General features: G+C 40.9%; 1 protein-coding gene and 1 long non-coding RNA gene across 10 annotated transcripts in view; both read left to right on the top strand.

Moving 5' to 3' along the window:
* The first annotated feature begins 8724 nt into the window (after nt 1–8724).
* On the top strand, nt 8725–11534 carry LOC131751385 (uncharacterized). Its single transcript, XR_010839309.1, has 3 exons — nt 8725–8891; nt 10702–10817; nt 11479–11534. It is a non-coding gene; the product is annotated as an uncharacterized lncRNA (long non-coding RNA).
* A 3832-nt stretch (nt 11535–15366) lies between these two features.
* Nucleotides 15367–27587, top strand: part of FAM13C (family with sequence similarity 13 member C) — a 124663-nt gene continuing 112442 nt past the window's right edge. For 4 of the 9 annotated variants that reach the window (XM_059055047.2, XM_059055046.2, XM_067025613.1 and 1 more), the window contains exons 1-3: nt 15947–16109; nt 22819–22875; nt 26333–26528. In XM_059055047.2, the coding sequence (XP_058911030.1) occupies nt 16048–16109; nt 22819–22875; nt 26333–26528 (315 nt within the window). In that variant the 5' untranslated portion in view covers nt 15947–16047. Of the gene's footprint in view, nt 16110–22818; nt 22876–26332; nt 26529–27587 lie in introns of all 9 variants that reach the window. The other 5 variants (XM_059055048.2, XM_067025617.1, XM_067025615.1 and 2 more) reach the window with 4 other exon arrangements.

Genomic DNA, 27587 nt, shown 5'->3' on the forward strand with positions numbered 1-27587 from the left:
AAGACCAATGGCATTTAGTTTGCCAATTCTCTTTCTGGGTTCTTTGTGATAATTTTCTTCTCACCTTTCTCTTCGTGTCCCAGTTGTTTTCTGTCCTGTTGCCTTTGTGTGGGAGTAGATATGTTAGCGCAGAGAATCTAGCCCTAAATGTACTGCCAGCTATAAGAAAGCATACATCTTCTTAGGTAATGATCATCAGGTCTGAGTATATGTAACAATTATAAGGAGATTATACCGTAGGTGGTATGCATATATGAATAATAATAAGTATTGGTATTAATATGGCAAGTTGGCTCTGTTATTCCAGTCTGAGAGTATGTGAGATTGATAGGTTTGGTAACTTTGCATATAAAATAGTAAACTTGAGAAATAGCAGATATTTGGTCTTTTGGGTGCAAAAATTTATTTTTGTTTTTTAAAATCCAAATATGCCTACTTAAGGCAGTTTATTCTCCAACCAGTCAATTTGCCATCCTCTGTGCAGGATACCGTTGGTGCCCAAACCACATTCTCTAAAAACTCCTCTCCCTGTTCGTACATCAGTGGTGCCGAGAGACTTTTCTCTCTGTGGCTAGTTATTTCTAATTGTAACTGAAGTGACCGTGTGTGTGGCAGCCATATTTCACAGTGGGCACAGTAAAACAGAGAAAGCCAAACTGGAGGGAGAGGGAGCGGGGAGGAAGAAAGGGAGCGGGAGGGGAGGGGAGAGGAGAGGAGAGCAGAGGAGGAGAAGGGGAAAACTCAGCCCTGAGGAGGACAAACGAGAAATGGCAGAAGAGCACAAGGCAATTGTTAGTTCATGTCCTTGTACCTTGTATCTAAAGATTGCAAAGGGAAATTCATTGGTTAGATCCAGCCCGTAGAAACATTTTGTTCGATCTACATAGCTTAAAAAAATAATTTGCAACTGAGAGATTTTTTATAAAATATCCATATTCATAACTTGTTTTTAAAAAAGCGTATGTTCTGGCAACTTTTGACCCACATTCCGTCATAGCAACGGGCTGCAGGTGAGCTGTCGGTAGCTCCTTTAGGCAGAACAGGAACTCCGTCCAGTCACCGCCACCTGCAGTGACTCCTTCCCACCTGCTTCACTGGCTTAGGATGGCTGCCTGGCCTCTCTGGACTTTTGAGTTAAAGACCTTTGCAGGAGTCTCTTCTATGGTCTAATCACCTTTAAATACTTTTCTCTCTAATCTATTCAGCACATCATAGGTGCCAGTGACTAACTGTGACTGATGCATAGAGATATTGCTGGAAACAGGCCTGCTCCAAACAACGGAGGGCTCTGGAGCAATACAGGTATTTAAAAGCGGTAAAGCGAGTTAGCAGGCTGTCAAGTAAAATCCATTTTACCCTCCCCCTGCGGCACATATATCTTTTTTTTTTTTCAACATCTTTGTTGGAGTATAATTGTTTTATAGTGGTGTGTTAGTTTCTGCTTTACAACAAAGTGAATCAGTTATACATATGTTCCCATATCTCTTCCCTCTTACATCTCCCTCCCTCCCACCCTCCCTATCCCACTTTGTAATAATAAATCGAGAATATCCTTTAAGCTTTCATAGAATTAAATCCGGCAACGTGCCAAAGATGACTGATTTTTTTTTTTTTTTTAGAATTATTTTTGCACATGTCTGGTGGTTTGAATGAAATAGTGGGAGCAGTAAAATACAGACCTACAGAATTTATGAATTGCTTTATATTTAATCCCATAAAATTTATTTTCTGCTTTTATTTCAGCAAAACAAATACTTATGTTGTTAAAATGAGATTTTCAAATAATTGTGGTCTTTTCTTGGCCATGCCATCTTTGTGACTTTTTGTGGTTCTAGATAGTTTTTTATTAACTTTATTTCAGAGAAACTTTATGTTCTTAAATCAGTAGCAAGTGGAATTGTCCAAAAAATGCTTAAAGCAATATTTCAACGTGGAAATAATCATGAGCTTTACATGTACAAGCCATGAATTTACAGATCATGTTTAAACATTGTAATAGAATTGCATGTGGTAAAATATGATCACAGAAAATATTATAAAATACTTTAATTTCATTATGTAAATCTATTATACTTATTCCTTAATTTTCACCCTATCTTATAGCAGTTTTAGATCCACACAGTAAACTAAGGACCTGCTATCATGCATGTATGTCTTCAGATATGGCAGAGAGTGTGTGTGTGTGTGTGTGTGTGTGTGTGTGTGTGTGTGTGTGTGTATTTGAACCATGCAGGTTAATCTACCAGAAAAGGGAAAATTTTGTATGGCTCAACCTGATATGTCTTTAAGTTATTTGAATTGTTTCATGTTGTAAAATGGTTCTCAGCTGCCAACACCTCACTAATTTGTGTCTCTCGAACCACAAGTAGGAGAGAAAAGAGGCGAAATGGGTGATCCACCTTAAACCAGACCCCACAATCTCCTAAATATCCCAACTTTGCCATCCTCCCTTGAAGAGGGTAGTAAGACTCTGGGACGGTGGTATTCTCCCTTATCAGGTAAGAATAAATTCACCTTTGTCTTATGAAAAGGCCATTTTGATGATATTTTGGGGGGAGCCAGCATTTGGCAAAAGAAGAATGGCTGAACACTGATAACTGGTGAAGCCGAATATATAACAAACACATATGGTGTTTGTTATACTGGTCTCTCTACTTTTGTGTGTGTCGGAAAAGTTAAAAAAAAAAAAATTAAAATGCTTGACTTAAAACCTAGCTGGGCTGCAGGCCAAGAAAAGGAACTGAGGAGTGAGTAATGAGAGCTCAAGACGATGTGATACGTAAGGCAGAAAATGGAGCCCTGGCGGCAGCCCCCTGTGGCCCCGTCACAGGGCCTCCCTCAATTTGAGGAGTGAGAAAATGAAACTCCGAACCCCATTCTTGACAATGTACAGCACAGCCAAGCATCCCTGCTCACTCCTGAATGGTACAAGGCAGACCCCAGGCCAGCCTACTGTTCTCACAAGCGTGCTCTCTGTCTGTGGTGGTGCTCACTCCAGAGCTTGGAGAGTGTGAGGTAACCCCTCTTCCACGGTGTTATTTCTTTTTATTTTTTAATTTTTAAATTTTATTGAAGTATAGTTGATTTACAATGTTGTGTTAACTTCTTGTGTACAGCAAAGTGACTCAGTTATACATATATATATTCTTTTTCATGTTCCTTTCCATTATGGTTTATCCCAGGATATTGAATCTAGTTCCGTGTGCTCTACAGTAGGACCTTGTTGTCTATGCGTCCTCTATATAATAGTTTGCATCTGCTAATCCCAAACTCCCAACCCTTCCCTCCCCCGCCCCCTCCCCCTTGGCAGCCACAGGTCTGTTCTCTATGTCTGTGAGTCTGTTTCTGTTTTGAAGTTATTTCTTACTGTAGTAGGAAGAAGGTAGATACATCAGTAAGGGGATTGTTAGCATGTGAAACAGCATAGGAGTTAGGCAGTTGGGAGAATCCCAGGGCCTGACTTGGAAATCCAGATACCCCCACTGACTCTTAATATCCGCATGTGCTCTGCCATGTCTTTCCTCACTTCCTTTCATACTTCTCATAATCCTCACTTTTATCCTTCTGAGCCTTCTCCATGACCTCAGCAGCCTCCAAGCAGTTCCCTTCCTCCACATCTACCCCCAGACCTTTGGTAATTATCATGGGGATGGGGTGCTAGGAGAGGGAACTGTCCTCTTACTGCCTTCAGCTTCCTCCCGTAGAAACGTCTCAAGGAAGCAGCCTACGTGCCCATCGACGGAGGAATGGTGAAAGAAGATGGGGCACATACGTACAATGGAATATTACTTAGCCATCAAAAAGGATGAAATAAGGCCATTTGCAGCAACATGGATGGACCTAGAGATTGTCATACTGAGTGAAGTAAGTCAGACAGAGAAAGACAAAGATATGATAGTGCTTGTATGTGGAATCTAAAAGAATGGTACAAATGAACTTATTTACAAAACAGAAATAGAGTCACAGATGTAGAAAACAAACTTATGATTACCAGGGGGGACATGGGGGGAGGGATAAACTGGGAGACTGGGATTGACATATACACACTACTGTATATAAAATAGATAACTAATAAGGACCTACTGCGTAGCACAGGGAACTCTACTCAATACTCTGTAATGACCTATATGGGAAAAGAATCTAAAAAGAGTGGATATAGGTATATGTATAACTGATTCACTTTGCTGTACAGCAGAAACTAACACAACATTGTAAATCAACTCTACTCTAATAAAAATTAAAAAAAAAAAAAAAAAAGAAAGAAGGCAAAAGGCAAAAAAAGAAAAGAAACAGCTCCAGGAATGGTGGAGTTGTAGGCAGCCAGGCCCACCCACAGAAGCCAGGTTACCCATAATGTAGCAGCAGCTGGAGGAAAACAGTATTGAAAGAGTCCCATTCTATTTCCAAAAATAGAACCCAATTCTCTGAGTGGATCATTGAGGCTTCCTAGAAGTTAAGTAGCACCACAAGTCAACATACCAAGTAGTAAGCCAAACAATGTTTAGTAGTATTGTAATACCATTAGTTCAGATTCTTATCCCCTGGCCAGTCCTTTACCACTTTCATTAAGTGATTTATTGTGTTGATGTGGTCATTGCCTAGGTAGAGTTTTAACTTCAAAGTTTTTTTCCCTATATCTATGCAGTTTTTTTCTCTTCTTTCTTTTTTCTCTGTATCCCTTCCCTCTCTCCCTCTCACTTCCCCCTTTCCTCCTCCCTCCCTCCCCCTCCCTCTTTCCCTCCTTCCTCTCCATCTCTTTTTTTCTTTGTTTTCTTCCCTCCCTTCCAAAAGCAGGGCATGCAACTTTTTCACATTTCCCAAGAATCACAAAATTTTAAAGCTGGCCAAGTCACTAAAGACTGTCAAATCTAGCTGCTTCATAACTGAGGACACTGAGGTCTAGGAAAGTTTAGCCACTCACCACACACGGCTGAGTGTATTCATGGTAGAACAGAGGCAGCTTTCAAGCCCCAGAACTCTCCACCTATACTTTTTTTTTTTGCATTATGCTGCTTTCTAGGCTTTTCAGCTTTCAGCATTTTAGTTATTAAATGAACAGTATCTCTAATGGGTGATAAGCCTTTTAACATGTATATTTCTTTGTAAGTTGATTCTAGATATTCTATTTTTGCTCACTAGATTGACCATTTCTGGTCAGTTTTGTGGTAGTAATTCATGTCCTCTTGTTCCAGGATTTGATATTTACTGTTGTAGCTGAGAGGCGCAGTATTACACATGAATTTTTAATGATTTCTTGAGGACCATTAAGAAGTTAGGTGGTTTCTATGCAAAGTCCAGTCCAGTGACAACACGCCCAGCAGTGATCTGAGTTGAATCCTGCCCTGAGGTATTGATACCAAATATAGATACAGAGCAGCCCTGACTGCTCCAGGGCCCAAGGGAATGCGTTCTCTCTGGATGTATGTAAACCACTTGCAAATGACAGGCAGCTCACAAGGTCCATGGAAGGTGGAGCTAAACCCTTGTCTCAAGGAGTTGATAAGGGCAAATTTTATTTTATAACAGTATGTCCTTAGTAATTAGAAATAGTTGTAGAGTGAGACATTATGCTTTTGGAACTATAAATATCTGCTGTTTTTAGTATTAGCAAACAGTATTCCTGCCCAGTCTTAGCAATGTATGACTTTTGAGTTATTTTTTTTCCAGTATAATTGGTAGCTGGTACATTTTATTAAGTCTCACTCTAGCCTACATTTGTGAGCCCACTGGGGAAAGGGCTGGGAGAAGGAGAGAGAAGGCCGAAGAGACAAGGGAGGATATGACTAGAAGGTTTTTCTTTGTTGCTACCGAGCAAAAGAAAATTCAAAATTGCTTCATGTTTGGATTTTACCCAGCTTTTATCTAGCTAGTTAATACTGGGTTCATTAGCAACATGCTCTAAGCTGGGAGTTCGTAATCTTTTTTTTTCCCCTCTAAGCCATGCAGGATGCGTGATGGCTGGGGTGTGGAATTTTCCCATCGTGTGCCAGGGTTATGAGCAGTTCCCAGTGGAAGAGCTGCAACAACTCCACCCCTTAATCTCCACCAAAGAATGCAGCTGGGAATGCGTGGGAGACAGAGTGATGCCATTAGAGAAAAAAGCGTGGATCGGCTCTAATTTATTATTTAGAAATTCACTTATTCACAACTGTCAATATTTGACAAATGACATGCAAGTTGCAACATGCCAGGGTGTTGAAACAAAACTGGTGAGGACTGTTGCTTGAATTAGCTAAATTAAGTAACCAGACTTTTTGTTCCTTGGGAATATCAGAAATCTTGTCTCTCTTCTTAATTAATAATTATATCACACCCCATATCATATATATATGATATATCCCCCCAAATTATAGATTAATGGTCCATTGAAATGAGAAGTATAGCTATCTACTGTCATGACTCTAAAGATGAGGAAACCAACAATCAATGTAAATGTCTGTGGCAGATTAAAATGCATACAAATTCTTTGCCGCTCCTCTCATTAGGAGATGCGTCTTTTATCCTGCCCTAGAAAGTGAGCTGACTCATATCTGCTTTGAGTGATAGAGTATGGCAGAAGTGATGTTATACCAGTGCCGGGTAAGCCTTTCAGTGGACTGGCACCTTCTTCCTTGATCTCCTGGAGGTCAGCCACCATGTAAAAAGATAGATGACCCTGAGACTACAGTGCTATGGGAAGTTCAAGCCACATGGAGAGGCCCTTAACGAAGAGATGCCATGTGGAGACAGAGGCCGGCGACATAGATCTGTTGGCTGTTGGAGTGAAGGAGCCAGCTTGGAATGTGGTCCTCCCATCCCACCTGCCCCAGCTGACACCACATGGATCAGAACTGCCCAGCTGAGCTCTTCTGGAATTTCTGACCCTCAAAATCATGAGCAGAAATAAATTTTTTTAAAAAGGCATTAAAACAATAGACAATCAGAACAACCTAGGTTGAGAATTTTAAAGAGACACAGAATATTGTGTTGTAAGCATTGGCATTTATATAAGGAGATGACCAGTGGAAATGCGAGCAGATTGATACGGGCCAAAGCTCAGAGAACATGTACAAAGAAAGAGGATGCTATTGAGGCTGAAAAGCAGAGTAGTTAAGTGGAACCGTGGGAGGAGAAAGAAAAACTTAGAAATTTCTCTTGGAAAGTGTAGGAGGAATTACGGGGAGAAAAATATACTTTCCCCTTCCTAGAACAAAGGAGGTTTCACTGAGTGGGCCCCAGGTAGCTGAGATGTGTTCTGCTTATGGGTACCCATGGAAGTGTGGGGCTGTCCTTCTTCAATGGGATGACTCATTAAATTGCTGTGTCTGACTAGAGCTTCAGCTATACCACTTTTTAAAAAAAAATTTCTTTAATTTTATTTACTTTTTAAAAATTTTTAATTTTTTAAAACATCTTTATTGGAGTATAATTGCTTTACAACTAACAGCTATACCACTCTGCTGGAAGGAAGAGGGTGCTGAAGAGGGTGGAACTGCCCCTCCTACCTTGAATCAGTTTATGACTTCAGGCTGCTGCCTGGTAACCGCGGGGCCCCTGCTCTGCTGTCTCTCACCCTAGTAGCACCCCAAATATTGGGCCCAAGCCCTAATTCTCATTTCTTCTCTGCCCACCTACCCTACTCTGCTCATAAAGTAACATAACTTCAAATATTCTAAGTTTTACTATGTTAAATAATTATTTAATACATTTCTCCTGATTTACATAAATGAAAAAATTACAAATTGACTAAAAGTATATTTATTGTATGCTCCAGTTTTGGGGAGGGGTGTATCTACAGCATACTGATTCCATGACACTGGAAGAGAGAGCCAACATAACTTTTGCTAAAAATATATATTCTAAAAAGATGTGAAAGGTTGGATTTGATTGTATGCAATGTCAGACGAAACAACATAGAATTTCATAGGAATGTATGCAAAGCTGGGACCTGGATTCCACACACCAGTTGCTCTCTTTTGGAAGGCACAGATGTGGATCTGGAGTAGCTGTTGACTCCAACAATCTGGGTCCATGGGGTGATGTAACCACCAGAACCATGCACAGTTATCTTGGGCCACATGCAAAGAGTATAATGTTAAAAGGAGGAGGTGCGAATCCCATTTTGGTCTTCACTGAACAAACCATGCCTGAAGTAATAACATGTTCAGGATAGTAGGTGCACTTTAAGAGGACATTTTCACAGTTTATCCAGTGCTACACAACCCAGAAAGACGCTGAAGGGATTCTAAATCAAACCATGTGAAAATGTACTGAAGGAATGGGGAAGATTTGGCCAGGAGACGAGAAGATGGGGTAGATTCATATTTAGAGGTGTTCATTCACAGTTGAAAGTAACAAGCGATGGTGGAGGGCTCAAGTGGAAAGAAATTTTTTTCAAGAATTAGAGGAGTCCAATAAAGGAGCTTGTGGAGTGTAAATTTCTTGTTCCTGAAGGTTTCAAGCAGCAGTTGGGGGACTGTCCTGGTACAAGTTTAGATGTTTAAAAAGAACTAGACCAGTTAACTTCTGAGGTTCTTAAGAATCCCATCAATAGGAAGGATGTATTTGATCATCTGAAAATTAATTCAAGCTAAGGTGTTAATAATGAAATGTGTTTTTTCCCAAGAAAATTTTTGTTTTAATAAGGCGTTCTAAATCAATAATTCTACTACCATGCCCCCATCTTGTCCCATAGCAAACACTGGTGATTGATCGATCCCCTATTGTCTTTCTGGCTGGACTGGGACCACCCCTCAGGAACAAACAATGTTCTGGGCAACTGGTACCATCAACTCTGTTGGCATAACAGCATGAAATCTGTTTGTTATCCCTGCAAAGCCAAGGAAGAAAGGTCTGAAACAGGAAAGCCTCATTACCCGAAGGTAACTTGTCTTGGAAAAAGCCCACTTAAGGTGAGTCACTTAAAACAGGAGCTAACAGTTCAAAGTAAATAGAAAAAATAAGGGGTGAATAGAGCTTTATCTTGAAAAAAAAAAAAGTGGAAGTGAATATTCACTCATTCATTTCATTTCACAAGCATTTACCGGGTAGCTACCATGGTAGACACCATTTTCAGCCCTGGGAGTACAGTAGTGAATAAGACCCACAAATCTTTGTCTTCAAAGAGCTCCCATTCTAGTGGAGGGGGCAATTATAACACAAATAGATGAACAATTATTAAACATCAGGTCCTATGAAGAAAATAAGACAGAATAAAGTGATGGGAGCTGCTAGTTTAGGGAGTGTGGTCAGGGACATTTTCCTCAAGGAAGCACATTTGAGCAGATCTGGGGGTGGTGTTCCCAGCAAAGGGAATAGCAAGTGCAAAGGGCCTAGGGAAGGATCAAGTTCACCTGTTGTAATAAGAGCAGGGAGGCCAGCATGATTGGAGGGAAGTTCAGAGTTGTCTCAGGGCCAGGGTGCATAGGGCCTGGTAGGTCATGGTAAACAGCAAATATGTTATAAAAATGTTCTTACTTTCCATTATGGATATAATTGTCATAGTGAGCTAATTCTTAGAAACAATCAAGAATAAATTCGGCCCATTGGAGGGGATTTATATATAATTTTTCTGCAAAAATTTTAATAGCTCAGAATGATCACCTTCACTTGACATTTGACATGTACTACATAATTATAAAAAGGTAACATTTACAAAATTAATTAAGGGCTTCATACATTTTTCCAAGAACCACTCTTAATCCTTTAATATTTAACTCATTCCCTTCAGTATTGACGTGTCACCATCCTTGTCAATTTTTTATTCTTGTTATTGTCAAAACCTTGTTTATCACTGGTTTTGAATGTGATTCAAACCAGTCTCCACCATCACCTCCACTGACTTCATGGAATTCTGAATCTTGTACACAAATTAAAACTTTGATTAGCAATCCGTTTACATATCTGCATTTTGTTGTCAGACGAATCAGAGAGATTGTCACACAGAGGTGGACTTGCTGTACACTAGCATTAATTGGAGGGTGGGGGGATGTTTGAATGGAAACCAGTATCATAACCAGTCCTCCATTGGTTTATATTTTTGGTATCTCACCTTTGCTTCGCTGGACATCTTTGAATCTTCGGGAGCTCAGAGAGGTCAATCACTCAGATAATGAGGCCTCTTTGGTTGCCACATCAGGTATTGGGGCTGGAGAGGGAAAGGACAAGAGGACAGAGAATTAGGGAGAGTTTCCTTTACGGAACATTATCTTTTCAGGCAAGAGTTCTCTCTTTGCACAGGGAAGCCTGCTCACTCCCAAGGGTGCTGGCAGGAAGCTAAGAGTCGCTGTGTGGCGACCAGTGGAGCAGGCCTCTGCTGACTTCCTGGCATTGTTAGGATGCTGGCTGCTTGCCGCAGGAGCTTGCAGAAGGTGATTTCTCAGAATGGAATGTTCTTCCAGGGATGTGTGGGTATTTTACATCAAAGAACTGTAAAGTGAGCACAGAGCCAGTCTGGATGGAGCTCATTTCATTTTTAAGAGCAGTCCATCTACATTTAGTAAAGTTTTCATTTTTATTGTTCTTAAAACAAAAACAAAAACCCTATATAACACTGTGCCATTATGAGAAATAGAAAGAAAATTTCATCTTTTAAACCTGCTACCCAAGCACAGCAGTTTGTTCATCCTGTTCCAGACTTTGTTTATATCTTCTTATTTATTGTAATAATAATAAAAATTATAGTGAGGAGAACATTTATTGACTTTTTTCTGTCATTTTCAGTTACGTCATTTAGTCTCCATTAAAATCCATGAGAATAGGTAATTATTACCTCCACTTTTGCAGTTGAGAAAACTGAGGCATGGAGTGGTTGTCCAAGTTCAAACTACTAGTAACAGGTGAGTCTTGAACCCTGGCAACTCTAGACATTTCTTTCTTGACCACTATATTATTGCTTTATATTTTGCATATAGCCAAGTCCATACATTAGAATTAATTTATCTTCAATTATAATAAAGACTATTAAGTCGGAAATTCAGATGTTGACTTTAAGAGTACTGATAGAAAAAGTAAAACATTGAAACTTTTAACATTTAAGTGAATTAACCATATTCAAATCTAGCATCTTTATTTCCCCCTTATTCTACTTATATTGTATAAAATAGGGTTGTACATAAAATATATACTATATATTATATGTATATACATACATTCATAATTACTCTAAAAACATCATGATGACAGGGACGGTGTCTGGATTGTTCATAGCTACGGAATAGTGACAGCCATGTAGCGTCATTTGTTCAATTAATAATTATACCAGTTAATCTGTTTTGCATTTGTTTTTCCCTGATACACTCTGGAACTTTTTCCTCAAAATTTCCAGTTCAACATGATGTTAATAGATGACATTGAACAAAAAACTGTTTGGTCTTCATTGAGTTTGAGAAATGTTGGTTGAAAAACAAAATACTGCCTAATATGCATTGTGAAGTTATAATATACTTCCTTTCAAAAACTTATTTCTGATCATGTAACCCTCTTTTTTTCTTTTCTTAGACCATCTGGGAGACTAGAATTCCACTGAGGACACTTTGGGAAACACTGATCTACAACTTACTTCTAGAAGTCCAGGACTGTAGGTTTTCTGCTTCTCTTTTAAAACTCATCTTGAACTACTATTTAGTCAATTAGTGTCTCCAAAATAACCAGATGTTATATAATTATTCATCAGTATTTTCGTATTCCAAGTTGAATAATACAAAGTATCAGAACAAAACAAAGCCCCAGACACTATAAAGATAAACTTTAAACCTGATTTAAAATGAAAACATAATGTTAGAAGAATTGTTTAAAAATAAGAATTAAAATGGTTGAATTTTTTACATGCTGCAAAAAACAAGAATTTTTTTTTTCTGGGACTTTTTTGTGTTTTTTTTTTTTAACCATAATCAACTATATCAAAAAATTGTTTCATTGAATGAGAATACTACCTAAAAGCTAATTTTAGTCCCTACTATTCATGGAGCCGCTGAAAATCCTTATTTCTTATCCGTAGACATTACTGAATACCTGCACTTATTTTATACAGTTGTTATTTCATGTTATTTTTGAAGGGCCCACATTACTTCATATACTTGTCCAAGTCCTGTTTCAAAGTTGAGAGCGTTATGTTTTTCCATTCCAAATAGATCACAAGGAATACTTAAATGAGAAAAGTATGACCTTTCTCTGCATTAGAACATTTGGAATCAGCACCATAGACAATGAGTAAAAGAGGTTTCTGAAAACTGGCAACCTTTGCATTTTTAGAGCCAAGAATGCTGAATATAAACTTACCTTTTTTGGTCTCAATAAGACAGAAAGAATAAACCTCGTTTTGTGATTTTTAAATAATGCGTACACATACATAGTGAAGAGGCCATGTCTGACACTCCTGAACATAACTCGTATGAGGCAGTAGGTGGCTTACAAATGTATTCACACTATATATTAAATCATTCAAGAGCTGAATACTTCTAAAGTTATTTTAGTCCATAGAGTTCAAATCTGAGACCATATAGGCACACCTCATTTAATTGTGCTTCCCTTTTTGCTCTTTGCGGACACTGCGTTTTTGTAGCAAATTGAAGGTTTGTGGCAACCCTGTGTCAAGTAAGTCTTTTGGCACCATTTTCCCACCAGCATTGGTTCATCTTGTGACTCTGTGTCACATTTTGATAGTTCTCACAATATATCAAACTTTTTCATTATTATTATATTTGTTATGGTGATCCATGATTAGTGCTTTTTTTTTTTTTTTTTTTGCGGTACGCGGGCCTCTCACTGTTGTGGCCTCTCCCGTTGCGGAGCACAGGCTCCGGACGCGCAGGCTCAGAGGCCATGGCTCACGGGCTCAGCCGCTCTGCGGCACGTGGGATCTTCCCAGACCGGGACACGAACCCGTGTCCCCTGCATCGGCAGGCGGACTCTCAACCACTGCGCCACCAGGGAAGCCCGATTAGTGCTCTTTGATGTTACTATTGTAATTGTTTTGGGGCACCACGAATTGCACCCATAGAAGATGATGAACTTAATTGATAAATGCTCTGTGTGTTCTGACTGCTCCACCAGTTGGCCATTCCCTCTCTCTCTCCGTTTCCTTGGTTCTCCCTATTCCTTGAGACACAACAGTATTGAAATTAGTCCAGCTAATAACTCTACCATTGCCTCCAAGTGTTCAAGTGAAAGGAAGGATTGCACATCTCTCGCTAGCATCAAAAGCTAGAAATGATTAAGCTTAGTGAGGAGGACATGTGAAATCTATAGGCCTCTTGTGCCAAACAGCCAAGCTGTGAATGCAAAGGAAATGTTCCTGTAGGAAATTAAAACGCAGCATCCATTCTGCAGCCCATGAATCGAGGAGTACTTTAGAATTTCCAGTCCTGTTGTCAAAGAAATAGGTCTTGTAAGGCTGTAGCTGCCCTAGGTTGTGATTCCTCTGATGGATCTGGGCGAAGTAAATTGAAAACCTTCTGGAAAGGATTCACCATTCCAGATGCCATTAAGAACATTGGTGATTCATGGGAAGAGGTCAAAATATCAACATTAACAGCAGGTTGGATGAAGTTGATTCCAACCTTCATGGATGACTTTGAGGGGTTCAAGACTTCAGGTGAGGCAGTAACTGAAAATATGGTGGAAATAGCAAGAGAACTAGAATTAGAAGTGAGCCTGAAGATGTGACTGAACTGCTGCAATCTCATGATAAACCTTTAACAAAAGAGTTGCTTCTTATGGTTAATAAAGACAGTGGTTTCTTGAGATGTAATCTGCCCCTGGTGAAGATGCTGTGAAGATTATTGAAGTGGCAGCAAAAGATTTAGAATACTACACACACTTGGGTGAGAAAACGGTGGCAGGGTTTGAGAGGACTGACTCCAATTTGAAGTTCTATTGTGGGGGAAATGCTATCAAACAGCATTGCATGCTCCAGAGAAACCATTCGTGAATGGAAGCTTAAATTGACATGGCAGACTTCCTTGTCTTATTTTAAGAAATGACCACAGCCTCCCACCCTTCAGCAACCACCACCCTGACCAGTCAGCAGCCATCAACATCGGGGCAAGACCCTCCCTGCCGCTGGCCAAAAGATTATGACTCACTGAAGGCTCAGATGATGGGGAGCATTTTTTAGGAATGAAGTATTTTTAAATTAAGGTATGTACATTGTTTTTTCAGACTTAATGCTATTGCACACTTAGTAGACTACAGTATAGTGTAAACATAACTTTTATACATACTGGGAAACCGAAAAATTCGTGTGATGAGCTTTATTGCAACATTTGCTTTATTGTGGTGGTCTGGAAGCAAACCTGCAGTATTTCCAGGGAATGCCTGTGTTAGGCTTTTATTCAGCTACTTTTAAAAATATTTAGAGAGAGGAAAGGAAAATTGCAAAGGAACTTAAGGAAACCTGTTCTTTGAAAACTCTATTTTGACTTTTCAAAGTATAACTTTGAAAGTTAAAGATATGACTCTGATACAAATATAGGGACATATCAGATCTGTTAACTTTAATAAGGGGATCCATAAGAGGGGATCTACAAGATGATGATTAATGAGGGGATCTATAAGACGATGATATTCTTGGTTCCAAGAGCATTTTGAGGATCCGAACATTTGCAGGCATTTAGAAATAATGTTAGTATACGATTGTTAGGTTAGATGCAAAATTGGTTAAAGCTGCACCATGCAATAAAACCATCAACGCTGAGGTTATCTTTTCCTCTGGACAGATTGGACAAAATGTGCCATGTTAACACGTAACTCCACAGTGTCAGGAATCTAACTAACAGTGAATAACATGTCAAACACAAGTCCATTTTTTTTAGAGAATTAAGCAGTCTTTGGGTGGACCTGTGAAAAATGTCTCATGACACTGAAAGGTCTCGCTCTTTCCCCTTGGTACCACATTTTGAGTAATTTTTCCGAGAATCTGAAAATGAAATTTTGAAATTTTTTGCTATCGTTTAACTCACCGTCTGATATAATTTTGACTGAAAACCGTCTCAGCTGCTTCTGGGAATGGAGAGATTAAAAGAAGGGAATGGGGAAGTCTTCTTAATTCGAAATTCAAAATAAGCATCTTTCCCAGGTGACTGTTCACTCCATGTCAAGGTCAACGGGCAGGAGAAATTAACAATGGAAAGAATGCAGGACAAACATCTCCAGGGGAACGAAGCAAGTAGGGGCTAACAGCCGTCCCCTCCCCCAGCAAGGCTGCCTTTATTTAAAGGCGGTAGCGTGGGTGCATTTGCCCTCTCATCTTTTGTAAAGGTGGTTGGGAGTGGAGCTCGGGCGGGCTGCTGTTGCAGAGGAAACTCCATCTCGCGCACGCCCCCCCCAACCCCCCCCAGTCACCAGCTAATGCCTGGAACAAATTCTCCACCCGCCCTGCGTGGGCTCATTCACAGCTCTGCAGTCCGGGGCTGGGCGCTTCCTCTTCGGGACTGAAATAACAGAGTGCAGACAGATCTGGTGTGATGCAGCTAGCCCTTTTTTCAGAGGCTTTTCTTTCTCCTGGGCAATAAACACACACCCACACATCCACACCCCCAAAACAGCAGCTATGTTCCCCTCCCCCTTCTCGTTCCCTTCCAGCTTTTTCTGAACGGTCTCTGAATCTCTGCGAGCCTCCATCCCTAGAGGGAGGTAGCTCTGTAAAACTGGTAGGAGACGTCTGGAAGAAAGCAAGTCCCCCGCGGATTTCAGCACCTAGGCAGAAACAGGCTTTCCCGGGGGTGGTGGGTGCCGGGAGGCCCGGATTAAACGCGGCGCCCGGCTGGCGAGATTGGGGTTGTGCGGTCACGCTCCAGGTGCTTCTTGAGGGGGTCCCGGAGTCCCGGCCCCGCCGCCGCGCCCCGCCCAGCTCTGTCCCCGCAGCCTCGCGGGCTGCCGGGCTTTGTGGTTCGCCCGTGCGGCCGGGCCCCTGCTGGGGGTGTCGTTACGAGCATGTGCAGACAGCAGCCCAAGGTAGAGTGAGCGTGCCGGGGAGCCCTGAGATTTGCCTTGCAATGCCATGTTTGTGTATGTGCTCTAACTCCCGGAGAGCAATCAGGGAGACGGCTCCCCGGCCGGACTTGGCTGATGTTTTCTTGTTTCTGTTTCAGCCTTCAGGATAATTCCTTCAGCAGCACCGCTGTAACAGAGTAAGTGATTCTTGTCACTAAAATAAGATTTGCATGCCTTTCTCAGGAAGCAACTATCGGGAAGGTATCCTCCACCGTTTCCAGCCGCTCTGGGTACTAGATGCATTGTCTCCTGTAATCTGGGGCTGTGAAGACCGCGAGACGTGGGGACTGATGGGGCCCAGAAATCTTTACAGGTTGAAATCAGTCTTTTAGCAACTACGGGAGAGCTATTAAAACGAACTGATGGCCTGCGGGAGCTCAATGCTCCAAAATATGTGTTCTTGGAGTTCAGATTTTTAAAAAATAAATCTCTTTGACAGTTCAGTAGGGAAGCTTTGTTGTATTTTGCCAACGTTGGTGTCTGTTTTCATGGAGCATGCTGTGTACATTTACGGCAAATAGGAGATGGATGTGAAATGAGTTGGATTCTGGCATGTGATAAATAGGCTAAACTTAGTCGCACCCTCTGCTGTGTACAGACTTTTAAGACACAGTAGAGTAAACTTTTCTTGCATGCCCTTGGTCAATTTTGTCTTCTGCCCTCAGAGATCTGGCTATAGGAGGAATGCGTTATCTAGTCTCATGGTTAAAGCTTTCGATTGGGACAACTAACACCGTTCAAACATGGAATGAGGGAGTGAATATTTTACTCTAGGCCAGCATGCATGGTATTTTTTAATTAGATATTTATAGTTTGTGGTTTTAATTCGTCATCCCTTCCTTAATGTGTTTTTCTAATACTATGTTATATGTATATGTTAAAAATTAACAGGTAGTGTATTATGCTCATACTATATGTAACTGATATGATTTACATATATCCATATATGTATGAACTATCTATATTTAGTAGTCTTTCTCTAGGCTAACTCATTATGTTTACTTCCAGGACCTTATGATAGAAGTCACTCTAAACAGTTTTTCAGGAAAAAGGGGGTATAAGGTTGTATACTCAACTACATTTAAAAATGCTGCAAGTTTGATACAGAAGTCCCGGTAACTTGGGAGTTATTTGCTAAAGTTCTCTAAAAGGCAAATAAATTATGTGAGTTTCAGGTCACTGTCACAGTGACTTGGTGATGGAGGGCTACAGGGCTTCCCAGGCCCTCTTGTTTTTCACATTCCTTTGTTTCTCTGTTTGGATACGCTGCTTTCTCAGTGTTGAGCTTTGGCCTCAATTAAGTTTAGTTACTTTTTTAAAAACATGGCCCAGGGTTGATTTTAGAAGATCCAATGTAAAATACTCATTGGGACCTGCTGTGTCCTGTTAATGAGATTGCTTGGTAACGGTGCTCCAACTTTGCTTTTCTAAAAGCCTAAGAGTGGGGAGAGATGCAGGCCAAAGTTTGCAGGCCAAAGATGAGGCTGTGACTCCTGGTTCAGGTGCACAGGTATTGCTTTCCTCCTTTTGCTGTGCTTACAGCACCGGATGCTTTCTGGGCCTGATTCTCAGGACGCCTGTGTGGCTAAATCCTGAAAGTCAGCTATAGGCACAGCAGCTTCAAAATGGAGTTACTTAGTTCTAGATTTCACATGGACAATTTTTTTTAAATGGTTTTATAGTTAAATGCTGGGGAAAGTCCGGTACCTTGTCTTTGGACACTCCCCAAGGAGTTCTGATTGCATAAGATCCTGTTGTTGTTTTCACAGAAGTGACAGTGATTTATTTTAAAAGGCACTGAGTGACAATGGGAAATGCCATCTGGCTAATCTAAAAATCTGAGGAGAACATTTGAAGCATAGCAGATCTTCATAGGTGTAACAGTACACGCCAAATCTTCGTAGGTGTAACAGTACAGGCCAAATCTTCATAAATGTAACAGTACAGACCAAATCTTCATTGGTGTAACAGTACAGACGAGGGGCCTTTAAAGCTAGTCATCATCTAATATAGTATTTTCTCCTCGCTTCAGTAATATGAACCATTTTCCACGGTTCTTTGGGCATGACCTTAAAGTCAGCAGGACCAGGATGCACTACACTGAGACAAAGAAGTAGCATGTAATCAGTAAATGTTCACGTCTGGTCTCGGCACGCACAGAGGAGGCACTTGCCTCTCTTATATGTTTTAGATATGAGAAAATGTCCCCTTTCTCCTAGCCCCACCCCACTCCTACTTTCTCCTACCCACATGTATTTATTTTTTTAGTCCCTGAAATTCTACCTAGAGATGATTTTGTTTTTGGATGAAGAACTCTGGTGGCGACCCTTATTAAAATGGAAATTAACAAGTCTGGTGCCCCTGGGAGGTGGATTCAAATTGTCATTAATACTTTAATATAAATTATGTTATCAGCTATTCTAACCTAAGAGGGTTCTGCTTGGCCAGCTGGGGGTCTTATAAGAGTCAAAGCGAAGGGGAATTGGGAGGGACTCAAGGACGTATTTTATGCTTTTCTCAGTTTCTCCCATGCCTGGCCCTGTCTGTGCAGCTCTGGACCAGTTCAATTTCTTTTGCTACCCAAATTCTTCTGAGATCAGAATGGCCTTGGCCTTCCCTTCTGTATCTGCAGCGCCCTTTCATCTGTTATTTTTCCATGGTCATCTCCTCTGTTGCCCTGGCTAACCCGTTATTTGAAATGCAGCCTGCCCAGCAATGAATTCTGCAACACTAGTTATCATGCAAAGCAGTAATTCTCAAACCCAACTGATTATCAGTATCAACTGGGGAAGGGAACGAGGGCTTGTGAAAAATCCAGCTTCCCAGGCTTTATTCCCAAGTGGGAACCTAGAAATAGGTGAATATGTTGGAGTCAGCCCACTTGCTGGTCTGGGTCTTTTAACCTTTAGGTCAATGTTGAACTGTTTAGAAGCATACTAGTTATGTGGGGAGAAGGGCAGTCTAATTTAAAAACTGTCATTCCTGGGCTCCACCCTCAGAGAGTTGATCTAGTGGGGCTGGGGTTGGGGATGAGGCTGGAACTTGCTATATTTTTTCCATTAAAAAAAATTAATTTATTTTTAAAAATTGAATTATAGTTGATTTACAGTGTGTTAATTTCTGCTGTACAGCAAAGTGATTTATATATATATATATATATATATATATATATATATATATACACACACATACACATTCTTTTTTATATTCTTTTCCATTATGGTTTATCCCAGGTTATTGCGTATAGTGGAACCTGTATTTTAATCAGACACACTTTGAGAAATCCCACAGAATTGCAGGCTATATCCCTGCAACTTTGCCTTCAAGGGACATGGTACTGCAGGGAATAGAAGTCCCCTTCCGGGTGCAACTACATTTTATCTAATCACCAGTCTGAGATTTCTCTTCTTATTTACCCCAAGACAAAAAAGAGAACCTCTCATGGGTACTTCTTTCTCCACCATTATTCTAAGAAACAAGTCTTTCTCTCTCTTGTGAACCCCTGGGAGCATAGACTGAAGAGACTGTTCAGTGGGCTTAGTGTGGTGGAACAGAATTGACACAGGCATCACTGCTGTACGCCTCGGAATCCTGGGAAATTCCTTAGCCCCTGTGTGAAGGTAGTTCCTACCTCACACCATTGTCAGGCTTAATTGAGATCATATGAAAGAGAAGGTGAGCTATAAAGTACCATGTAACTTTTTCTTGTTTGTGGTTGATAGAGGAAGCAAAAGTCCACATAGAGAGAAAAGGTACAACCCTGAGCATTTCACAAAGAACTGATGGCAAGGACAAATTATCCATGTATTGTCTGGGCAACCACAAATTAAGAACTCTGGGAACTTAGAATCTAGTTGATGAGAACCTCAAAGGAAGTCGTTTAATAGAGGTGTCTTCACATTTTTTACTGTGAACAACAATAAACATATTTTATGTTGCAGTCCAGCACAAACGTATAGATATGGTTTATTTAAACAAGTTTTGTGAAATAATACTTAACCCTCACTGTACTGACATTTTCTATTCTGTTTCTGTACCAACAGTACCAACAAAATGCTGGTAGCTGCTGTCTAATTTCAGGACCTACTAATAGGTCACAATTTACAGTTTGAAAAAGTTTATACTAGAAGATACCTGGATTTGATAATTTACAAAGAACATCATTAAAGGGTTGGTCTTTAAATTCTTTTATTGGAATAACATGTAGGAAGAGAATCTCATGCCCAAGACCAGTTGGACACTTGATCTGTGTTGATTTTTTTTCCAGGAGTAGGAATATTTGGATATGGGTTCCCAGTGTGGAATCCAGTTTTATAATTGGGCCAGTATTGTGCATTTGCAGGGGGCTCCTGGGCAAGGAATCAGTAGAACAATCAGAAAGATGTTAATTGACTAGAGCTTGATGGTCTTCATCAAAGCAAATGAAAATTGAACTAAAAGAGCTTGTATATGTGTGCCACGGAAGCCATAGGGAGATCTATTTCATTGCTATGTCTGCAAGCTAGGAATTGTGTTCTCTTGAGTGATGACTGGAGTTGTTCAGTAGTCCTTAAAATCAGATCAGCTGGGCTTCCCTGGTGGCGCAGTGGTTGAGAGTCCACCTGCCGATGTGGGGGACACGGGTTTGCGCCCCGGTCCGGGAAGATCCCACATGCTGCGGAGCGGCTGGGCCCGTGAGCCATGGCCTCTGGGCCTGTGCATCCGAAGCCTGTGCTTCGCAATGGGAGAGGCCACAGCAGTGAGAGGCCCGTGTACTGAAAAAAAAAAAAATCGGATCAACTAATTAGGTCTGGCTTCATATTTCAGAAAGCATCTGCAACTTTGTATGTTCTGGTGCTGATTTCTCATTTTTAACTAATTGTACTTTGGGTAGAAAAATTAATAAATCAAATGAGGGGGAGAAAAAAAAGTTCTTGCCAGATTCCCAAACAATAGGTGTTGTTGAGCTCTAAGATTGAAACTCTGTTTGAACCCTAGTTCTTCGGAAGCAACAATGCTAGATTTCTGTTCTTCATTGGCTTTTCTACTTAGCTAGGTTGTTTTTATTGGGAAACATTTTTATTCATTACACAGCTCAGATGATCTATTACTGTAAATGTCTCTAATGGAGGAGAACAAGAGAACGTTTAGGAATTTAATTGTTGTTTTCCATGAGATGGACAAAGTGGGTTACTGAGAGTCAAAAAAAACCAAAAAACCAAATGGGAAAGCAAGGAAACTGAGTTCATTTTGTTAAGGAGAGCATTTTGTTAAGTCGATGGATTTTTTTTTTCCCCAGTGGCCAGCAGGTAAAGAAGGTTAGAGACTGTAGGTGGTCTTTGTTTAATTCATTACAAAACCATAATTTAAAAGGGATAGTAAGGGAAGAGGACTGAAACTTTCATCAATGTGTTCTGTGGGTAAATTATATACCATTGCTGGTAAGGAATATTTTAAATTTTTAAATGATTTCATGTAATATAAATATTATGGTTATATCTAAGTATGTAGACATTTATTTATTTATGTCTACTCATTACACTGGGACTCTCAGAGCAGGGGCTAGGTCTTCCTCAACTTTCTGTCCTTTAGCAGTAGTGCTACTCAAAGTGTTGTTCACAGATTGTCTGTAACTTGTCTGAGACAAGTACAGTACAGAAATAGGGAGTATGCCTTTAATAACTTTTATAGGAATTTGACATTCCTGCGACCTTTTTACCAAATTATCTCTCCACAGTGGATTGGAAGTAGAACACCAACTGGTCAGTCGTGAATCCCAAAAAGTTTGAGAAGCACAGCTCCAATGCCTAAGGCAGTACTTGGAAGGCAGCGAGTACTCAATAAATGCCTGTTCAGTTATTCCAGGGAACAGACTTGCTGAGGGGCCCAAGTTAATGATTTGATTCAAGCATTTATTGAGTGTCTACTCTGGGGTAACATTGTAGGCACTGTGGCAGTGTATCTAGAAAAAGAAATGATGGGTATTTCTTTTCATGGAATTAACAACTAATTTAAAAGATCTCAGAGGTACAAAGGAATTACATAACAGTGCTAGGCAAGATCTAGTTGGTTACTAAAACCTCAGAATGAAGAGTAAACCGTTCTGTACTAAGGTTAAAATGGGAACATGGCACGTGGGTGAACTCGGCGAGAAAAGTTCACAGAGCTTGTGAGGCTGGAGCAGTGAAGGCTGAGTAGGAGTTGAAGATGGAAAAAAGCATTCCAGGCTGGAGTGGGGTGGGGTGGGGTGAGGTGGGGTGAGAAGGGCTGAGAATAGGAACAAAGGCTCCCTCATACACTAGAGTGAGAGAATGGTTGTCCTCCAGAGGCACTTAGGCAGTGTGGAACACTGGAGAGTTTTCAGTATGGAAGAGCCGAGAAATTTTCACAAGGTTATTTCAGAAGTTTTGTGAAAAGGAAGGATGTCAAGAAAGTCTGGAGGCCAACGGAGTGAGCCAAAGGGCAGCTGGTGTGGTTTGGGACTGCCTTGAGGCAGAAGAAATGCCAAGAGGTATGTAGCAGAGTCTCTTTTGAGCCAACAACAATCCACCAGTGTTGGTGTCAGATGTTTCCTCAAGTGCTGTGAACAGTTAGGTTCTTGCTAAGATCTTGTTTGCTTAGGTGATGCAGAGTAGTGGACGAAAAAGGAGTGTTACCTCTGGTTCTGAGCATTTAAGCTCACATGATATGACAACATTGGTGTCACTACCTGGTAGGCGTTGGGAAATTGATGCTGGTTTGAGAGAGAGTGGTAAAGATTGTTCCATTTTTTAGTTTCCTGTGCTAATCTTCAGATAATCTTAGACTGTTGCTACTTCTGCTGCAGCAGACAGTTGGATCTGATGTGGTTTTATCACCTCTCTCCAGGTGTGACGAAGACACAGCCTCTCTGCATGAAGATCAGACTGACTGCTCTAGTCTCAGGTAGGACCCACCATTGCTTGGTTCTTAATTATGAAGGACAGAAACCATCTGGGTCTGGTATCTTAAGTCTCTTCTTTGAATTCTAATAATTTGTTCTCATGTTCTATTTCTTCTAATAGATTATCAGCTGTTGAAGGAAGTTTTGTCTTGTCCACTTTTGCATACCCCCCTTAGCACTCAGGACGGTACCTTTTCTATGGAGAATGCTCAGTAAATGCCTGTTGAATTCAACATTGATTAGCGCATCTGTTCCCATCATAGACGTTAAGGAAGAGCTGCTAGATTTATTCACCAAACGTGGCATTGAGTGTCTGGAGTGTGATCTTGGTCATCACCGGGTTCATGTTATGATGGCAGAACCTTCACATTAACCATTTCTTCTACATTTGCTTCACTCAAGCACTTTCACATGCATTTTATTATTTAATCTAAACAACTGAAAGGAAGCTGAGGTTTCCCTCCTCATCCCAGATGGAGAAACTGTGGCTCAGAGGTATTGTAGCTCATCCAAGATAACACAGCCGCTATGAGGCAGAAGTTGGACACGGGTCTGTGTGACACTTGTTGGATAACAGACATTTGTTGAAGGCCTCTGTTTCATACATTTTTGTGTGCCAGGAACCAGTGGAGATACGGGATGGGGAAAGACAAACCAATCCCTGCTCCCAGGAATTGAGTTCACTGGAGGAGATAGGCAAGAATATAGATGATGCTACAGTGCATTAAGTGCTGTTTTACTGGCGGGAAACAGAGGACTCACTTAGAGTGACCAAATAACCCAGTGAGGTTTCTGGGATGGATTCCTGAAGAAAATTACACATGGCACATGACTCTTTTCTTGGTGGAATATAAGGCCAAAAACCTGAGGGAGCAACTTACTGGCAAGCCAACAGAGGGCAGAGAAAATAATTCAACCTGAAGGTATAGCAAGCAGTTCAGGATGGCAGGAACCCTTAGAGCTGAGGATGCCAGGAGTGGTAAGAAAGAAAGTTCCAGAAATAAAGACCTGATTACAAAGGGTTTGTTTACCCTGCTAAGGAGTTTGGAATTTATCCTGGCGGTATTGGGAAGACTAAAAATAACCTTCAGTTTTTTCTTTGCAAATAACCACTCGCCCAAGGCCCCAAGTGAGAGTAGCCCCCATTTATTGGATTGTGGTCTTGAGCCAACTTTCTTTGGTAGGCATTTCACAGAGACTGTACTGCCTCTGTCACGTAGAGATTCCGGCATTTTACGGATGAGGGTCACAGAGGTGAGGTGCTGTGTCTCCGGCTGCATTTCTAACAAGTAGGAGGATATTTTGGACTCTTGTTCTTTTCAGAACACCGTGCTCCTTCTCAGTTATGACTGATTCCAGTAAGCGGTGACATAAATTACATTACCTGTATTCTGTTTGGGGGATTCTGAGGAACCAGTAATAGGTTGGAAATGTATTTCTAAAGATGACTTTTCTATTTAGGTTTTATATTTGTGTAATGAGAGAAAGATGCTTTTTTGCCCCGTTTTTCAAGTCAAGGATGACATTTATACCTTTTGGGCACCTTGAAAATATGATATAGAAAACAAAATTCAGGTATTATTTTAGGAAGGAGTCTATCAAAAGCATCGTTTTAGATTTGAAAAATCATTTTTATTCTTGAGTGTTCTAGAATCCTCCTCGAATGAAGAACATTTAGGTTATGGTAGAGGTCGCTGTTGCTTCTTTCGTTGCTCACCCAGGAGCATCGGGTGTGTGGATGAGTAGTATTTGTCACTAGGGAGAGGCACGCATTTCAAACGAACTAGTGTAGTTCCAACTCATGGTTTGATATTGGTTTCCAGACCCATTCGTGACATACAATTTTTTTAAATTATAGATGATCTTAAGGGAAAACATTAACCAGTGTCACTGATGTTGTTTTGTTGTTTGTTTTGTTTTTGTTTTCAGTTACTATCATGAAGAATTATTTCACCTGTTGGGTTTTCCTTTACCAGATACGAAGTTTGTCCTGAAGCTTGAGTTTTAACTCTTGCACATAATTTTACTTCCACATCTTTTGTCCAACTGCATGCACCCCGGCCATGCTCCAGACCTCCTGGCCCAATGTTTTCTTTGTTCTTATCCCAGAAACGAACTAACTGGAGCTCATCTTTCTGATATCAGCTTAGTGAGTTTAATCTTTTATTTGTAAAAAGGCGTCCTGAGCAGTCGACATACAACCCTTTTGCTGATCTTGTCTCTTGGCTTTATGTATCCTTGAGCCATGAGGAATTGCTTGCTAGCTGACCTTGCCAGAATCTCTTTTATGGGTACTGCTGGTCAGGGCACAGGAGGGAAAAACACCACCTGGGGGAAGTGGCCAGTCCTACAGAATTGCACGGTCTCGTACTGAATGATTGCCAGTGGGTTAAGGACAATCATATTGATCGTATAAAGGGAATGCTCCATCTGGCTATGGTAGTTGCTGAATTCTTAGCAAAATAAGAAAATAAAATGCATCTAGATTTAAGAGGGACAAATGACTTCAAATAAGAGTGTTATTATGTCACTATTTTTGAGGCAGTTGAAGGGGCAGGGCGATGCTGTGTTGAATTGGATTGATGTGTGAAAATGAACACTGCCCTCCCAGCACTGAGTGTGTGGAGGTAATGCCAGCCAGGTCAGTCTTCTCCAGCCACGCCACACCCTCAGGACCCAGATACTGGGATCTTTGGCTTTGCATTGAGAGGGTTGTTCAGATAGATGGCTTGGTGGGTAAAACTTGGCTCTTGTCTTAATTCTATTGAGGTAGTATGTGTTCTATTAAAATAGACCCCAGTTAGACTTTTAAATGCGTCTGAAAGTTGTAAGGAGATGGTTAGAGACTTGCCAGTGAGGAGGAAGCATCATGCCTTGAACCAAGGACACATGCATGAGAGACTGGGGACCCACCTGACCACTCCAGGTCTGGGTGAATTAGCCCTTTATTTAATCTCTGGGGTTTAGAGTGTTAATCTATAATGTAGGAATGACAGTAGCTAACTGGACTATCTCACATTATTATCGTGAGAGAAAAACATGACACATGTGAAACCATCTTGAAGTGAAAAATGAAAAATATGATAGTATGTGCAAAGCTACAACTACAGAAAGTACGTCTCCACTAGCGAAGATGGGAAGGGAATGTGGCATGATCTAAAAAGTGACATTCAGTTCCTCTGCAGCAGTCTACACTACAAAGTTTGCTAGGTACTGTGTAAATGAGCAGCAGTGAGGATCGCCAGCCTCTCTTTCCCAGGGTGGATTATTAGTCTCTATTTTGTTTGTTTTCAATTTGAAAGCAGTCACTGTTTATTAACTGACCAGAATACAAAAATAATCATGGTAGATACCTTAGTTCATCCTTCTAATAAGCCTGTTGATCTGGTCTTCCCTGTTGCCAGCATGTCCACCTAATACAAAATGGGTGCTTTCTAAATTGGGTCTTTCCTGTTCTAGAGATGAAGATGTTAAAGAAAATTATCCTGATGCCGGGGCTCCACTAGAGGAGCCCGTGCCGTCCCGCGAGCCGCCGCAGCATGTAGAGCAGCCCACGAGGCTGGACGTGCTGCGACCCAGCATGGGCAACTTCAAGTCCCGGAAGCCCAAGTCCATCTTCAAGGCCGAGAACGGGAGGAGCCACGGAGAAAGTCAGGTAGCGGGCTCCACCTCCTCAGACCTTGGCCAAGACAGGTGCTCCTCTGGCAAGAGCACTGTTCCGGTGACGGTGATGGTCTGAGCATGTTATTTTGCAGGCGGAGATTAGCGTGACTTGTCATTGCGCACCTGCAACCTGGGACGCGTGCATGCTCCCCTCCCGTGGGTTAATAGACGAGTGCGCTAGGCAGACTGCTCATTTAGCGCCCTTTCAAACTGATATTCTTAAATGCAGGACTTTGACATTGAATTAGGGGAGCTGCTGCGTGCTTTGTGGGGGAGGGTGGAGGAGGATTTCCAGTGAGCTTCACTTACCCACGGTGTGTAACTCTGGCCCCAAACTGGGAGCCTCTTCTCAGCAAATCAGAAGTCCCAGGTTTATACAGAGCCATTCTTCTTAGGCTGCAGTTTAGTGGCTTTGGAAAAACACTCAAGCGTGTATGTGCATGATTGTATGTGTGTGTAGAACCTGGTTCTTTGAGGTAGATAAGTATTTAAAGGTATGAATGAAGCATCTTTACAACTTCATTCAAGTAATACATTTTATACACATTTATTTTACTTTTCTAGTTGTAGAGGGATGTATCAAAGAATGTGACTTTTAACACTCTTAAATACACTGCAAATAATTTATGGTGCTTTTGAAAGAGGTGAAATGAATCTAATCCATTTTAATCTTACTGGGAGGTTAATGGTCCCAGCATTAAGATTATACTTGTAATGCACCTAACACAGTTTTGGGGACATAGGTGCTTCATTAATGTGACCTTTGCTTTTTTGTTAACACCTAACTGTTAACTTTAAAAATAATGTGGGAGGCTCTCAGTGTAATACGTTAATTATCTAATAGCTTGAAGTCCAGTCCAACTTTGCAAATGGGCACCAGATAATCTTCCTGCTAGAACAACTTTGGCTGGGCAGTTTATTTGACCTTGTAATTTTCTTATTTGCCTTGTGTTTTTTATCTCATTTCTTTTTTGGCATTGTGACCTCTTATTTAGTCACTTAATTTTGCAGTGAGATGAAATGCTGTGAGCATTTATGAAGTTCTGTTGTA

Source organism: Kogia breviceps, chromosome 2 (genome assembly GCF_026419965.1).
Source record: "Kogia breviceps isolate mKogBre1 chromosome 2, mKogBre1 haplotype 1, whole genome shotgun sequence".
Lineage (NCBI taxonomy): Eukaryota > Metazoa > Chordata > Mammalia > Artiodactyla > Physeteridae > Kogia > Kogia breviceps.